The sequence below is a fragment of the Camelus bactrianus genome, chromosome 18 (genome assembly GCF_048773025.1).
Source record: "Camelus bactrianus isolate YW-2024 breed Bactrian camel chromosome 18, ASM4877302v1, whole genome shotgun sequence".
Taxonomy (NCBI): Eukaryota; Metazoa; Chordata; class Mammalia; order Artiodactyla; family Camelidae; genus Camelus; species Camelus bactrianus.
Window position 1 is genome coordinate 5,758,138 of NC_133556.1, and position 16,725 is coordinate 5,774,862.

The 16,725-nt window shown below is 45.2% G+C and overlaps 1 protein-coding gene across 2 annotated transcripts; it reads right to left on the bottom strand.

Annotated features, from left to right (window-relative positions):
• Window positions 1-520: 520 nt before the first annotated feature.
• TRIM4 (tripartite motif containing 4) lies at window positions 521-16,017 on the bottom strand. 2 transcript variants are annotated; one of them, XM_074345750.1, is made up of 6 exons: window positions 15,335-16,011; window positions 10,740-10,835; window positions 9,841-10,071; window positions 7,576-7,598; window positions 7,228-7,325; window positions 521-1,514 (listed from the first exon to the last, which is right to left on the bottom strand). In XM_074345750.1, the coding sequence occupies exons 1-6, from the start codon at window positions 15,728-15,730 to the stop codon at window positions 931-933; spliced, it is 1,428 nt and encodes a 475-aa protein (XP_074201851.1). In that variant the 5' UTR covers window positions 15,731-16,011; the 3' UTR covers window positions 521-930. The 2 variants fall into 2 exon arrangements, with proteins under 2 accessions (XP_074201851.1, XP_074201852.1); XM_074345751.1 differs by lacking the exon at window positions 521-1,514 and adding an exon at window positions 1,530-4,606 and having other exon boundaries at window positions 15,335-16,017.
• Window positions 16,018-16,725: the final 708 nt, after the last annotated feature.

The following is a 16,725-nucleotide window of genomic DNA, read 5'->3' on the forward strand; positions in this document are numbered from 1 at the left end:
CGCTGGAGGTGGAGTGTGGGTTGGCTTCACAGTGAGAAACTCTGGGGAGCTGCAGTATTGGGGGAGCTGCATATTTTCATGGGTTTTACCTCCGGGGACCCCATCAAATTCTCAGAGGGGAAAGTTGAGAAAGATCCCTCCTGGCTCTGGCAGGGGGAGAAAGGATATTTTTTTAAATGTGCCCAGTGTTTTCCGTAACAAAACCCTGGTCCCCAGAGGAAAAGACTTCAGCAGACCCTTACCCAGGGCCACAAAGTGTGGGTAGCTTACAGCACCCACACGTGTACCCACCAGCTTTGGAGGCTGGGGGTGGGGGCAAGTCTAGGTTGAAATCTGAGATGGTCAAGATCATCTCGAGAAAGTTCAGAACGAACAGCGGCCAAACTATCTTGTGAGGAGTCTTCATTGGTGCTCCCAGAGCTAGAGTTTCTGTGGTGAAATAAACCTGAGAAATGCTGAATAAATACCCCTCCTGAACAGTCATAACACATTAACAGAGTAAAGACTCAGAGAAACTAAGTAAAATAAGAAACTGACTGTGGCAAGTTTATTCTGTCTTGTTTGTGCATCAGAAGCATCAGAAGTTTATTTTTAACAAATGGATCCCATCTCACACCTAAGATGAGAGAGGGTCCAATATGAAGACCCAGAAAAGAGACAAAGGATTATTAATCAGATGGGTAGAGTAAGAAAAAACCTTTTTCTCAGTAATACAGGTGGCTAGCGGAAAGGTAATAAGCAGCAGGGTCTTTTATGTCTGCGCACAGGGCGTGCAGGGAGCTGAATGAAGCGTGACGTCGGAATCTGAGTGGCTAGTACTGACGCACCAGCCAGGATCGACATGGAGCAGGTGAAGGACGAGGGCCAAGGGGTGTGTGTGTCCCGGGCCTGGGGTGTAAGGGAAAGATTCCTGGGCAGGGAAGCACAGCCTCATTTCCCACCAGTAGCTGGCGGGAGGACTAAAGAGGCTAACGGGCTCAACCAGAAGAACGGCCGGAGGCGGGACACAGGACAGGAGAAAGTGTGCAGGTGCGCGCCGTCCGCAGCACTGTAGAAGGAGATCTCCCCGGCCCCGTGATCGAGGAAGACTCCCACCCGGTGAGGAGCGGGCTCTGGCTTGGTGGGACTTACAGGGGAGCTCGTCAGGGGCCGAAAGCCAGCAGAACTCCAACAAAGGGCCCAGATCCCCAGCTCGGGGGACATTCTGGAGCCATCGGTAATCCCCATGACGTCTTCCCGACACACCCCCACAGCAATCTCCAGGCCATCTCGGCTCTCCACTTCCCAGTAGTGCTTCCCTGAAGTGAAAACAGTTTTCCCCAAAACACAGGGTAGGTGCTGAAATCTCTCCACAAAGCCTGTGGTCTTCTGAGGATTCCTCCAGCCAGTAACGTAGCTCCACGCTGTAGAAAGTAACGGCCAGGAACTGGCTGACGCTCCATTTTTCACGTACTTCCCTTCCTGGGAGAAGATGAGTTTGGGGTGAGCTGTGTCCTCGGCCACATTTACAGCCACTGCACAGAAAATGAGAACTGAGATCAGTAACACAACAGCCTGCTACCCACCCTCCTCCTGAAATGCCCGTCCTTTCCAGCTTCAGTCCCAGCCTTCTCCCATCAGGTTCTGCCAGGGATGAGTCTCAGTCTCTCAGCTGAGCCTCAGCTGAGCCTAACATGCCATGGTGTGGCCTTTAGCAACCTGAAATCTTCACTTCCCTTCTGCCCTAGAAGACTAAGACCGAGAAAATGCGGAGCTCATTATCTGATGGCCCCACGTCTTCACCATCAGCATAAAATCTGGAGAAATGGTACCAAATTCTGACTTGTTGAACCAGGTTCTCCGCAGGTACACACAGATGTCCTCAGGAACAAGGTCTCCCTGCCCCGGTTCCAGTTTTCACTGGGCGTCTCCACAAGATACCCAGAACCCAATTCAGAGCATCCTAAGTCCCTTCCAGTCCCTTGAGAGTAACCCTCCCCGCAGACATCTCGTCTTCTGTGTTCTCTGAGGGGTGAGAACATTACTTCCACTCGGAACACACGCACTTGGAAATCTCGAGCTTATCTGATCCTTCCTCTGACTTTGGTGGCTAGTTAATCCCAAGTCCTGTCAGCTCTCCCTCTGAAACATCACTCAGGCTCTTTTCTTCCTCTCCTTTCTCACTGCCAGTGTCTTCATCCAGACCTTCAGCATCTTTCACTGTAGCTGTTGTCTGCAACATCCTCCCTGGGCTCCCTGCCTCCAAATTCTCTTCCCTCCCAGACTCTCCATGTCTCTCTAGTTTATTGAGAGTTGTTTGTGTGCATTTTTTAAAAATCAGAAATGGATGTTAGATTTTGACAAAGGCTTTTTCTGCATCTACTGAGATGTTCAAATTGTCCTTCTTTAATTTGCTAATGTGGTGCATTACATAGGTTTGCAAATGTTAAACCAAACCTGCTTTTCTGTGATAAATCCCATCTGGTTGTGATGTATTATACACTGTTGAATTCAATTTGCTAAAATTTTCTTTGGAATTCTTCTTTGTTCATGAGGGACACTGCTCTACAGTTCTTTTTGCTTGTAATACCTTTGTCTAATTTTGGTATCATGGTGATACAAGCCTCACAGAACAAACTAGGAATATAGTCTCTTCAGTTTTTTAAGAGTTTGTGTAGAATAAGTATTTCTTAAATGCTTGGTGAATTCACCAGTGAAGACATTGGGAAGGTTTCTAACTAGAACACGAACTTCTGTAGTAGAAATAAGGTTAGTCCAGTTGTCTGTTTTTTCTTGAGTCAGCTTTGGCCATTTGTGTCTTTTTAGGACTTTGTCCATTTCACCTACATTGTCAGATTTATCAGCTTAAATTGCTAGTAATATCCTCTGACTACCCTTTTAATATCTATAGAAGCTGCAGTGTTGAGGCCTCTCTCATTCTTGATGCTAGTAATGTGTGTCTCCCCTTCTTTTCCTGGTCATTCTGCTTAAAGTATTATCAATAAAGTTGATATTCTCAAAGAAAACGCTTTTGGTTCCACTAATTTTTGTTCTTCTGTATTCCACTGCCATTGCAATTCCATTCTGCTCTGATTTCCATTACTTCTATTCTTCTGTTTCTCGGGGGCTTCATTTGCTCTTCTTTTTCTAGTGTCTTAAGGTAGAAACTGATGTCACTGATTTAAGAACCTTCTCCTTTTCTAATATAGGTGGTTAGGACTAGAAATTTCCCCGTGAGTATTGCTTTAGCTGTTTCCCACAAATTCTGACATGTTGTGTTTTCCTTTTCTTTCAGTTCAAAGTACTTCCTATATATATATATATATAATTCCCTTTTGATTTCACCTTTAATTCATGGGTTACTGAGAAGTGTGTTACTTAATTTCCTAACATTTGGGGATTTCCCAAAGTTTGTTTTTTGTTTGTTTATTTGTTTACTGATTTCTAACTCACATGCATTGAGGTCAGAGAACATACTCTGTATGGCTTGAATCCTTTTGAATGTTGAGATTCATCTTATGGCCCACCTTGTTCTACCTTGGAGAATGGTCCATGTACACTCAAAAAGAATTTGTATTCCGCTGTTGTTTGGTGCAGTGAGGTCAGGCTGGTCGACAGTGTTATTCAAGTTGACTGACAGTGTTACTCAGTCTACTTTACGATTTTCTGCCTGCTTGTTATAAAAAATGTTTTTAAGAGATATTGAAAATTCCAGCTATAACTGGATTTTTCAGTTTCTCCTTGCAGCTTTATTAGTTCTTGCTTAATATATTTTGAAGCTCTGTTATTAGGCGTATAAATGTTTAGAACTGTTACATCCTCCTGATAAACTGACCCCTTTATCGTGAGGAACTGACTTTATCTCTGGTAATATTCTTTGCTCTGAAACCTACTTGATGTTAATAGAACCACTCCAGATTTCTCCTGACTAAATGTATAGCATGTGTATGTATCTTTCTCCATTATTTTACTTCTAACATATGTTAGCCTTTATATTTAATGTTTGTTTCTTACAGCATATAGTTGGGTCTTGCTTTTTCAATCCAATCCAACCAATCTCTCCCGTTTGAGTAGGATATTCAGGCCATTTATACTTAATATTAATACGATTAGGTTTGTGTCTATCATCTTGTGTTTTCTATTTGTCCTACTTTTTTCCTCTTTTTTGCCTTCTTTCCGATTAACCAAGTATTTTTATGATTCCACTTTATCTCCTTTGTTGACTTATCAGCTGTAACTGTTTTATTTCAGCAGCTGCCATAAGGTTTGTAGTATAACCTCTACCTTAACAGCCTGTCTTCAAGTGGTATTATACCACTCCACGTGTAAGACCTGTGTAAATGGTAGACTTCCATTTCCCCTCCTTCATGCAACCATTGTACATTTTACTTGCAAATGTGTTATAAACTCCAAAAATGTTATTTTCTATCTGTTTAAACAGACAGTTACTGTATTTGTCAGGGTTCTCCAGAGAACAGAACCAGTAGGAGATGTGTGTATAAAGAGAGATTATAAGGAATTGGCTCACGTGATTATGGTGACTGGGAAGTCCAGATCCACGGTGTGTGACAGCAGCAAGACCCAGGGAAAACTGATGTTCCAGTTCAAAGGCCAGAAAGAACCAAAGCTGCAGGTAGAGTCCCAAGGCAGTCTGCTGTAGAATGCTCTCTTGTTCAGCGGGAAAAAAATCAGCTCCTTATTCTATTCAGGCCTTCGACTGATTAGATTAGGCCCACCAGCATTACACAGAGCAAGCCATTTGACTCAAGTTTCCTGATTTAAATATTAATCTCACCCAAAAACACTCTCACGGCAACACCCAAAATAATGTTTGACCAGATGTCAAATTAACCATCCCTATTATCTTTTAATGAGATTTAATATAAAATACGTATTTCTTTGTCATTACCATTTCAGAAGATCTTTTATTCCTTTGTGTCAATCTGACTGCCACCTGGTATCACTTCCCTTCTGCTTGAAGGACTTCATCTAACATTTATTGTAGTGTTGGTCTGCTGGTGGTAAACACTTTCAGTTTTAGGTTATCTGCAAACATCTTTATTTCCCCTTGTTTCTGAAGGGTAATTTTTTGCCAGGAATGAAACTCCAGGTTAACAATTTTTCCTTTCAGTCCTTTTAAGATTCCACTCATCTGCACTGCTTGAGTAAAGTGATGTTATCTTTATCTTTGTTCCACTGTTGGTTAACTTGCTGCCTTTTTTTTACTTGCTGCCTTTAAAATTTTCTCTTTGTCACTGGTTTTGGTGTTTTCATCTTCTTTCTCGTGCTTAGGGTTTGCTGAGTTTCTTGGATCTGTGTACTTACAGTTTTCATCAAATTTGGAAAGGCTGGTCATTATTTCTTCATACGTTTTTCCTGTCTCATCCCCATCCCACTCCTCTCCTTGAGGGATCCCAAGCACCCACCACACGTAAGGCTGCAGGAAGGTGTCCCCAGCTCACTGAGCTATTCTCATTGTCTAAGTTTCTCTGCTTCATCCTGCAGTTCCCACTGCTCTGCCTTCAGGCTCACTGAGCTTCTCTCCCGCAGGGTCCAATCGCCTGTGAATCCCAGCCAGCTTGTTCTTCACCTCAGTCACTGTAGTTCTCATCTCTAGATGCTAGATCTGGGATTTCCTTTCATCCTCCATGTCCCTAATGCCTCTTACAAAATAGTTAAAAATAACTGTATCAATGTCCTTCTGTGTTTACTCTAGCATCCAGGGTAATCCTGGGTCGGTTTCAGTTGATTATTCTCCCCATCACGGGTCACGTTTTCCTGCCCTTCTGCCTGCCCGGTAATCTTCGACTAGATGCCAGACATTGTGATTTCACATTGTTTGGTGCTCATTTTAAAAAATTCCTTTCAATCTTCTTGAGCTTTGTCCTGGGATGCAGTTCCTTGGAAGTAACTTCATCCTTTGGGTCTTGCTTTCATGATTTGTAAAGTGGGTCCAAAGCAGTGCTCAGTGTAGGGTTAATTATTCCCCACTAATGAGGCAAGATTTTCCCAAGAACTCTACCCAGTGCCCTGTGATGTAAGAGTTTTCCAGAGGCTGGTAGGAACAGGCATGGCTCCTGGCCCTGTGTGAGCACCAGAACTATTACTTATCATTTTGGAAATTTCCTTCCACAACCTTGGAAGTTCTTCACAAGCGTGTACTCTGCTTGCTCAGTACTCCACTCAGTACTCATGGGGTGTCTCTGCAGATCAGGGTTCTCTCGCTGTCCAGCTCTCTCCTCTCCAGGACTCTAAACTCTCACTGCTTTGTTCTCCCTGGCTTCTCAGCTCCATCCTCAACTCAGGGGATCCACCTGGCTCCCCGTTACCCTCCCCGAGGTGGCCTGGAAACTCCCTTGAGGCCGTAGGCTGGGGCCATCACAGGGCTCCCCTCAGTTGTTTCACACATTTCCCATGGATCTCTGTCCTTCATTGCCTGATGTCCACTGTTTTAAAAACTGCTGTTTTATGTATCATCTGTTTTGGGGTTTTTCGGTTAACTAAGTTTCAGGTGAGTCATTCTAGTCCCTGTTACTTCATCGTAGCTGGAAGTGGACATCCACAGCATGGTTCTCACTCAGGGATGCACGCGAGAACTGAGTGCACAGCGTTACAACGCGTGTGTGCCTTGGTACTTCCCTGGAGATCCAGTAAGTTTATCTTCAGTCTCTCCTACATTCATCTTCTTAACCTTAGTTTCTGCCTTTCCTCATGTGCACCTTATGGCTGAGTCACATCAGACACCCTCCCCTCCATTTTCTCCACAACTTAGCTCAAGCTGCTGCCTCTGTTTAGAAGAGTAGACCCTCATTTTCCACTTGGCAAACTCCTACTCAACCTTCAAATGCCCAAACAACTGTCACCTCTGCCGGGAAAACTCTCCCACTTCAGCCCCAACAGAAATCTTCCTCTGTGCTTCTGAATTGTTTTATTCTACCACTGATAAGCCCTGGATCCCACCATGTTACAGTAAGCGGTATGTGTCTGTCTCTCCAACTGGCTTATGAATTCACAGGAAGGTCTTTTTCTTTTTGTGTCACTAGTACCTTACAACACACTGTGTGTGTTTAACAGACGTTCCTTGAATGAAGCATATATCCATTTACTCCTAAGTACTTATTACCATTTTCCTGACCTTCCTGTTAGCTGCATGCTTTGTTTCCTCTTTCCTTTCCAGACATCTCTCACTGTTCATTCTCTGATTTGGAAGGTTTCTAGGGAGCTCCAACTCCCAGAAATTCTGCTCACCTTGGAATCGCTTCAGCATTTCCTTCATCATCGGTAGCTGGCACTGAGTCTTCACTTTCAGAACTTCAAAGGAATAGTTCACATCCTGGTTCTCACTCCTAAAAAAGGACAGAAGGCTGCACTTCTCAGGAGACAGCCACGACCCCCAGCTCCCACCCGAAGGTTCCAAGCCCAAAGCTCAGCTACTTCTCTCCCATTCCTCCCGGCAAAAGTGAACAGGAGAATTCCTCCCCCAACCCCTCAGATCAACGCCCAGATCACTACGGAGCCCAGGCCTTGTCTCCCCTCTGCTCGGCCTGTACCGTTACCACTCCGCTCAAGCCCCCAGAGAAAAGCAAGAGCTCATACCTGGTCAACACATCTTTTGGATTCTGTGAAGAGAAGAAAGAAATAAGTCACGTACCTTCTCCTTGAGACCTAGTACCCAACCTTGTAAGCAGGTATTTTTCTGTCTGTTGCTTCTGTTAGCATAACATATGATCTCATGCTGCCAAAGCCAATGGACTAACACAATGCAGTCTTTTTTCCATGTGGCCCCACTGAGCTATTTAACAATGTCGACCAATCCTTTCCTGGGAACTCTATTCTTTCTCCTCCTGGCTTTTTGCCTACTTCTCCACCTATCCTCTCTCAATCACAGACAAATGTTAGTGAGGATGTAGTGGGAATATAAAATGGTTCGGCCACTTTGGAAGACAGTTTGGCAGTGTCTCAAAAAGTTAAATATAAATAAACCATACAGCATAACAATTCTGCTCCTACTACTTACCCAAGAGAAATGGAAACATAAGTCCACACAAAGAATGGCAGGCAAATGTCCAAAGCAGCATCATTCATAATAACCCAAAAAGTGGAAACAACCCAAACATCCATCGATTTGTAAACAGACTAAAAAAACCTGGAATAGTCCACAATGCAATATATGCAACAACACGAGCGACCTTCAGAAACATCATACCAAGTGAAAGAATCCACACACAAAACCACATATTGTATGATTCTGTTTATATATTTAGAAATGGCAAGTCTGTAGAGTCAGAAAGTAGGCTGTCTGGGGCCGGGGGTAGGAACAGAGCTTAACTGTAAACAAGCACAAAGGGGTCTTAAGGGGGCAATGGAAATGGTCTAAAACTGGACTGTGGTAATAATGATTGCACAACTTGGTAAAATCATAAAAATCACTCAATTTGTCCACTTAAAATGGGTGTATTATATGATATGTACATCCTACATCAAGTAAGCTGGTTTTTTAAAGAGTATGTGAAAAGTACTCAGTCTCATTAGTCATCAGGGAAATGACACCTATCTTTTGGGAGAAGGGAAGAGGTGCTGACTGAGGGCAGAGACAACATTATACACCATTCAAATGGACAGATCAGTAAAACAAATTCAAGAGAACTTTAGGCTCTGAGATCCTCCAATCCAACTCTACCTGCTCCAGCCACTTCCCTAGCCTTGCATTTGTTGGCTGATGCACCTTTTGGTAAGAATTCTGCTGGTTCAGTTGTATCTTTGAGGTTTCAGATTCTGACTAAATGTTGAACCCATATTTTAAAAAGTGTTTAAATGTGTTATTTCAAAGATTCTGCTATAGTATATATTTGGGTATGTAATTGGAACTTCACTGCTCTAGGAAGCTGTAGAAGTTCTAGACAATTCTTGGAAATCATTACATTTAGATAACATGTAACGCCCAGTTAGCAGTTTCTTGCTGAAAGTAACAGGTGGGTGGGCCCATGTTTCTCTCTTCCTTAAGAGAATAGAATGTTGCTTCCTTCTGATGAGGGAAAAAACAAGTAATGTAGATTGAAGGTATTCTTGAGAGCTCCCTTCAATGGTTCTTTCATCCTCAGTCACATGATATGGAGGAAAAGAGAAGTTCTGAGGGATCTGAGACCAAAGGTGCATTATTTCAGCCAAAAAAAAAAAAGGATAGTCACAAATGTAGAATCTTACCCAAAAATTGAACACTATAAGGACCCCTTTACCTCAGAGGATATAAAGGTAAAGACTAACTCAAAGAAAGGGCTTTAGATAACAAACTGATCTAATGACCCAAATCTAAGTACTAATGAGTTAGAATTGTAATAAATTAGAATTATAATCTTTAAAAGGTTGCTGGATATTAGAAATTACTTAAATTAATGTACCAATCAAAATCTGGGGCTAAGAACAAAGGTATATGAAGCTATGACTGTAATGATTAAAAATCAGTGAGAAAGACACATTTCTCTTAGAAACTTTTGACACAATTATCTACTTTGTGCGTTTCTATTTGCTTTGTTTTACTGTCTTAACAAAGAATCATAAACACGTAAGTAAAATGAGTAGAAAAGTTTTAGATGTGCTTCATATCCTAAACTATTAGACCAGGAGAATCTAAGTGTCTCATATTACCCAAGTTCATCAGACCTAAATTTCACATTAATTTTCTTTGAATAGTGAACCTTTGACTCTTTAATTGTATAATAACAATATCAACACAATTATCAACAGAGATAATTAACCCCACTTGAAGGTGAATGTCTTCTATTAATCCCACGCACCGGGAAGAACACTCAGGTCTAAAAGCAACAGTGAGTTCGCGCAGTGCTGTGCCCCGGCCTGTCTCACCTGGAGCAGCTCCAGGCTGGAGCTCTGGCTCTTCTCCGCCACCTCTAAGATGAGCTTCTTTAAGGAACTGATCATCTGATTGAGCCTTACTGTGTTCTCTTTATGCTTCCTCTTTGTCTCCTCTTCTTCTTTGCTCAGCCTCTGGAGAAACAACTGCTCCTCTTCAGCCAGGAAGAGGTGCAGCTTTGCAAACTCGGCGCTGAATCTCATTCGCTGATTCTTCATTTTCTCCTACAGCCACGTGAGATTTGCTCAGTCCTTGTTCTGCCTGGCCCTGGTGCCTAAATTCCTCACACATGACGCCCCACCAATCCAAATCACCTCCCCCAGAAAAAGCTCCAGCCCACCCCCTGCAAATTCCCCCTAGTCATTTACTGACACCTACTTGGTGTCTCTGTACTGGTCTTTAGAGGATTAATTCATTCTTTGTAGCATCTGGGTCTCTACTAAGACAGCAGTGCCTTGTTGGTACACTTTTTAAACAAAAGTGCACTTTGACATCTATTGTTCAGCTTAGCCCTCAGGACACCTACCGTTCAGTTATGTTAAATCTTAGATGGGTGTGTGGGCCCACAACGTGCCTCCCAACTAGACCAGCATCTCTGGAAGCGAAGTCCATTTACTTTCCACAGTGCCACAGACCCAAATCAACTCCAACCTAGGGCAAAGGTGGGAAGGAGAGGGGTGCTGCCCTAGAGGTATGGGGATGAAGTGTGTGGAACTCATGCTGCCCAAAGCCACAGGTCAGCAGGGAGAGATACTTCCTGTTCTGTCACCGCATCTGCAAGGGGCCTGACAACTGATGACATCCTGCAAGCTCTTCCCAGCAAAACCCCCTGAGCAGCCCCAGACTGAAAGGACCTCAAAGGCAATAAATGCCCAATCACTTCTGCTGTTACCTTCCACTCTGTAGCATTCTTCACTTCCAAGTCCTGGATATGCAGGGCTTTCTTCATCTTGGCTGTCAGACTACGCTGAGTCTTCAGAAGTTTTTCCTGCCAGCAGAAACACACTTAAGTAAGAAATCATCTCTCTGCATCTTCCCTGTTCAAGAGCTAAAAGCTACCTAATCCCAACAGGGGATGAGATTGAGAAAATGCTGAAAACGACCACAGGCCAATGCTTAAGAACTATTCTGGTCTAAAATCATCATAACACTATATAGAGTTTGCCTATTAAATAGACAAAAGCTAAAAATTATTGGAAGATTAATAAATACCTAGTACTGGCAAGGGAGAAAGCCTCTGGCACAGTAACAGTGCGAGAGTAAAAAGGTCCCACCTTTTTGAAAGGCAACAGGCAGGATTTAGCAAAATTTAAAATATGCATAATCCTATTTCCAACAAGAATACCCAACAAAACACAGGCAAAAATAATCAAATGTATAGGAATGTTCACTGAGACGTTATTATCCATCAATGGGGAATTATTAATAAATTACAGTAGACTGATACTCTGCATCAACTTCAGGCAGCTCTCAATATATTTACATGTTATATTAAGTTAAAACCAGGCTATAAAACAATACATACTGTATAATTCTGTTTTGAAAAGAACAAATCTATGTGTGTCTGTGCATGTGTGTGTGTTTGTATTTGAACAAAAGGAGAATCTGGAAGGATATGTACCTAAGTATTATTAACACAGCTTATCTCTGGGGAATAGGAATGGCCTGGAAGTTACAGGGGAAAGGATGGGAAATTTTATAAATGTCTGTTTTATTTGAATTTCTATAAGAGGCATATACTCTTCTTGCAATTTAAAAACACGGGAAAAAAGCTATTAAAAGCTACTTAAGCTATTAAAAAAATTAAGTGAGTCAATTAGAACAAAGTAGGCCAGAGAGGGGGAGCACCTAACAGCAGAACGTCAGGCATGACCTCAGAGACAGAGGTAGACAGGTGAGAGACACACACGAATCACTGTCACATTTGATGTATGTGTAAAGCCCGTACTGAGCTAAACAGCTCCTCTGAATGTGACCAAGATTTTAAGTTTTCACTTTTGTCTGCTAATAAGAGTAAATAGAACTTTTCAATTTTTAAAAGTTCTTAATTCCAATGTGTATCAATTATCCTGTTCCATTATCCAAGACTCTACCTAAGTCTTTCTGTATTCTGCCACAGTTGGGATCTTAAGAGGTCCCCAGTCTTTGGAGATCAGAAAACTTCCTGCAATAACAGAAACTCCCACAAGGCGGCAGGAGGACTACACCAAGCATTTCAAAGCCGGGTAGAGGTACCAGAAGTTTAAAAAAAAAAATCACTTCTCTCCATTTAATGTCAGACAATAGTTTGTATAGAACACTATAATAAAAGTAGAGCACACATTTATAGAATGAAGACATTTGCTGACTTGCGATCACGTAGTTCAAATGACATTAAACTTCAAATCAGATCTGAGTTTCAGTCTAGATCTTCACAAACTAGCTATGATCTGTGATCAAGTCAGCCTCACGTTTCCGGGGCTGCAGCTTCCTCATGAGGACACCTAGACTAGACGGCCTTTTCTTAAACACCATCCCAGCTCTCAGGGTCTGTGAATTTCAGTCACTGTAACCACCACGCTCAATCTGAGCAGGCAGGCTACCTCCAAAATACATGTCAAATCTGCCTACTGGCCGTCCCCCACTGCCACCTCCTAGTTCAAACACCCATCGCCTCTTGTCTGGACAACAGTCAGCTCATGACTGGTCTCCCTACTTCCAACCTTGTCCTTCTCTCATCCAGTGTCCACAGAGCAGCCCGAATAATCTTTCTGAAAACCAGTCAGATCACATCACTCTCCTGCTTAAGATTCTCCATTGGCTTTCCTCGTCACCAAGAAAATTCAAACGCCTCGTGGCCCGACACACCCCCACCCTCGCCTGCGTCTCCCAGCTCATCCATGCTACTTTTCCCCTTGCTCGTGAAGCTCCACGTGCACAGCTCTTCTTCAGCTCTGTACATACGTCCTGCTCTTCCCAGATTCAGGGTCTGGGATTTGCTATCTGTTGCCTGGTATGTTCTTCCCACAGTTCCTCAGGGTGCTGATTCCTCATCCATCAAGTCTCAACTGAAATGTCACCTCCTCAGAGAAGGCTACCCTGTCCCCTTATGAAAGCCCTCATCACTTCTCTGGCATGGCACGTTCTTTCTTTCACAGCACGTTATCACCATCTGTGATTATCTGTCTGGTGCTTACCACCGCCATCCCAGCTAGACTGCGCGCTCCCCGGTCTTCTCACCACTGTATTCCCAGCGTTGTGTCTGGTACAGCGTCTGACACAGATGAGTGGTTCAAGAAATATTTGTTAAGTGAATTCACAGCAACGGAGGGATTAGCTCCCAGAGTCAGCAGACTAAATTGTGGCATGAGAGAAGGCAGAGTTGTGCTTAGAAGCCTTTTCCATGCAGACAATTTGCTCCGTGAGGTTCATCAAGCCATTTCTCTTTCTCCGTTCTCTTTTTCTCCCCCAGCACGCATGACTCTCTTAAAAACAACTTCTCTAAAAGATTTTCTGAGATTTCCCTCTGTGAAGGTAATAAGATGTAGCTCCGTGGTTCTCTATCCTATCTGGGCATTCAAATCACCTAGAGAACTTTTAAACAATGTTCATGCCAAGGGCCCCACCAACTGAATCAAGACCCCCCCTAGCGGGTAGTATTTCTTAAAAGTGCTTCCAGGTAATCCTAATACATATCCTGAGTCATTGGGGTGGCCCAAGAGAGCAAGCAGAGCTGGCTAGGGATTCATCAAAGCAGGGTTCCTGGGGGTAGTGCTCAGGGGCTCAGATCCTAAGAGCAAGCATCCAGCACACTGTTTGCTGGGCTCAGGTGTAGGTGCAGGATGGGGGATATTTTCCGTGGATTTAGGGAACCCCAAAGTTTTAAGACACAGTGCACCCATCTGAGTATGTGCTGGGAACGGGATGGTGGGAACAGGGTAGGTCCCCCCAAAAGCAACTTAATGTTTTCTGACTAACTTGGGGTGGGGATGGAGATGGACGAATGGAGCAGGGACTAAGCCAAGGAGGGTGCAGAAAAGGACAGATACTGCGTGACAGGGACCTCCCCTCTTTCTTCAGCCTCAACTGCCACCACCCTCCCTCCCATGCACTACACTCCTTAAGTACCTAGAGAACCTTCAGTCCTCTTGTTTAGCACATGCTATTCCATGTTGTCACACTGTTGAATATGCTGTTCCCTTGGCCTGAATATCCTCTCCCCTTGTTTTACTTGCCCTTCAAGAGTGAATTCACGTTTCATTCCTCACTCCTGTCTGATCACTCTAACCTCGGACCTTTTGGGTGCTCAGCACAAACTCTCATAACTCTCACACACTGAAATTACTGGTCTACAGTATGTCCCCTACAAGACAAGGCCATTTATGCCCAGATTCCAGAACAATGCCTAGCATACAGTAAGTATCAATAAAGGTTACTCTATAAAGACATGAAGGTACACTTTCCAGTCTTAACTTTGAATCAGTTTCCTGTCTGCAGTCAGCTGATAAAACTGTACAGCATTTTACAGTTTACAATACACTTTAACTTGCATCATGAAATTCGTGTATTCAACAAGTACTTACTAGATACCAATTCAGATGGAGACCACTGGAGTGACACCGTCAGTAATGGAAGGGGTGGGGCTACTCTGGAAAGGATGATCAAGGAAGGTCTTCAAGCTAAAATCTAAAAGGATGTAAAGGATGGAAAGCATGGGTAGACAGAGAGAACAGGCTTGAAACAAAAGCAAGAAGGCCAGTGTGGCTGGAGGAGAGCATGATACACTGACTTATTCAATTGAAGCTTCTTAACTCAGAAGGTAGCTAGAGTAGATAATCTCCAAATTCAAACATTAAGTGATTTTCCCAGATGTTGAAGGAAGCCAGTAACAAAATCCAGACTCATCACTCCAAGCCAGGCTTTTCCCAAATCATGTGTATGACATCTATAGGTATAAACCTGTGGCTGTCCAATATAGCATCCAATGACCATGTGAGCACCTGATATGTGGATGGTCCAAATTGATGTGTGCTGTCAATGTAAAGTACACACAGATTTCAAAGACCCATCATGAAAAAAAAAGTAAATCTCATTGATAATTTTTCATATCAATTGATGCTGAACGATATTTTAGATAACTGAGTTAAACAAGATATATTATTAAAGTTAACATTACCTGGTTTATTTTTTACCACTAAAAAAAAATAATATATGTGGTTTGTATTTTTGTTTCTATTGGACAGCACTGGTTTATAACTTCTCAGGATGTTTATCTTAAACGAGGAGCTTCCGGAGGCCTGTCCCTTGAAAATTCTGCAGTGTTAACTGAGCTTTGCACCACCCCTCCCAATTCCAGTTTTAACCCCAGCTCTGAGATCAGTGAGTCGTTTAACTACTTCAGCCTCGGGGGGCGGGGCGGGGGGAGGATTCACGCTTCAGATGGCAATAGCAGCCGCCGGGTGTAAACAGTAAACATCCCCAGGCAATACCCCGTAACGGCCGGCTCACCCGGTAGCTCTCGAAGGCCTCGTCGATGGGGGCCATGGTGTGGGCCTGGTGCTCCTGGGACTCCCTGCACACCAAGCACACGAGCCGCTGGTCGTCCTCGCAGAAGAGCCGCAGCGGCTCCCAGTGGCGGCCGCACAGGCCCTGGGGCGAGGGGCCCTGACGCCGCCGCCGCCGCGTCTTCTCCGTCAGCCGGGCCAGCGCCCAGTTGGGCCGCAGCGCCGCGGGCGCGGACGGCTGCCGGCACTCGGGGCAGGGGAACGGGGTGCCGCCCGGCGCCAGACTGCGGTGCAGGCAGCCGCGGCAGAAGTTGTGGCCGCACTCGATGGACACGGGGTCCTCGAAATAGTCCAGGCAGATGGAGCAGGTCAGCTCCTCCTGGAGGTCCTCAGCCTCCATGCCGCTCGAGCCCGGACCCGAAGTAGGGGTCGGATGAGAGGCCTGCAGGCTCGGGCGGGCCCGGGAAGCCTGTGGCCTTCGCACCTGCGGCCGCTGTCTCCCGCCGGAAGGCAAAGTGCAGCCTCTTCCCGGAGCCGGGATCGGGGCGGGGCGGGGCACGTGCCGGGCGGGGCACGAGCCGGGCGGGGCAGGAGCCGGGCGGGGCGGCGGCCCTTCCCCGCGCTCTGTGGGGGCAGAGCGCGCGAACCGTGGGATTTCCGCCCGGGCCGGCCGCGCGGGGCATGACGGGACAGCGGGCCGCTCCTGGACCAACAATAGAGAAGCGGAAATCCCCCGGCAGTCCTAGAGAGGACGCGCGGGGACGCGCGGGGCCCTTAGGTCTAGGGAGCGTACCGGGCGTGCGGCGACTGCGCAGCTACAGCAGCGGCTGGTGGAGCAAAACTAGGGGGCGCTGATGAACGTGGCAAGTCCTTCAAGTTTGCTCAGTGAGGTCAGTGTTCGCCGGCCGCTCCGGACGATTTAGGTTCTGAAGTCCTAGGCGAGCTGCAGCCTAGTGGCCAGAAGGGCCAGGAGGACGAGGAGCATCTGTGCAGCGGGACCTGGAGCGAGGCTAAAGGGCGCGCCGTGCCTCTTAGGCTGGCCCTTCCTGAAGTCTTTTCGTTCAGCCTCATTCTCCAGGAAAGGAACCCCTTCTTGTACTCCAACCCCGAGGTCTAGTGGAGTTTCTATAAAGACAGGATTTCTTGCTGCCCCCATGAAGCCCCCCGACTCTCCTGGTGTTCGAGAAGTCGGGCGAAGTGGAGAGCCAGCTTTCTAAGAAGCGAGCAAAAAAGGGAGTGTTTAGCCCACATCCTTGTGGGGAGCTATCTGATCACCCTGCCACCCTGATTTCCCTCTCTGTCTTCATAAGCAGAGGATATACACCAGGCAGAGGAAGCCCATTCTCAGAGCATGGGGCACGCTCACCCAGTGCAGATTGGGGTTCTAATCGTCAA

Bases quoted from the DNA above. Each gene is read 5' to 3' on its own strand.
- TRIM4 (XM_074345750.1), bottom strand. From the start codon at position 15,730: ATGGAGGCTGAGGACCTCCAGGAGGAGCTGACCTGCTCCATCTGCCTG. The intron at 10,072-10,739 runs GTAACAGCAGAA...ACGTGGCTGTAG, and splicing joins AGAATGCTACAGAGTGGAAG to GAGAAAATGAAGAATCAGCG. The intron at 7,326-7,575 runs GTATGAGCTCTT...GTCCTTTTTTAG, and splicing joins CCAAAAGATGTGTTGACCAG to GAGTGAGAACCAGGATGTGA.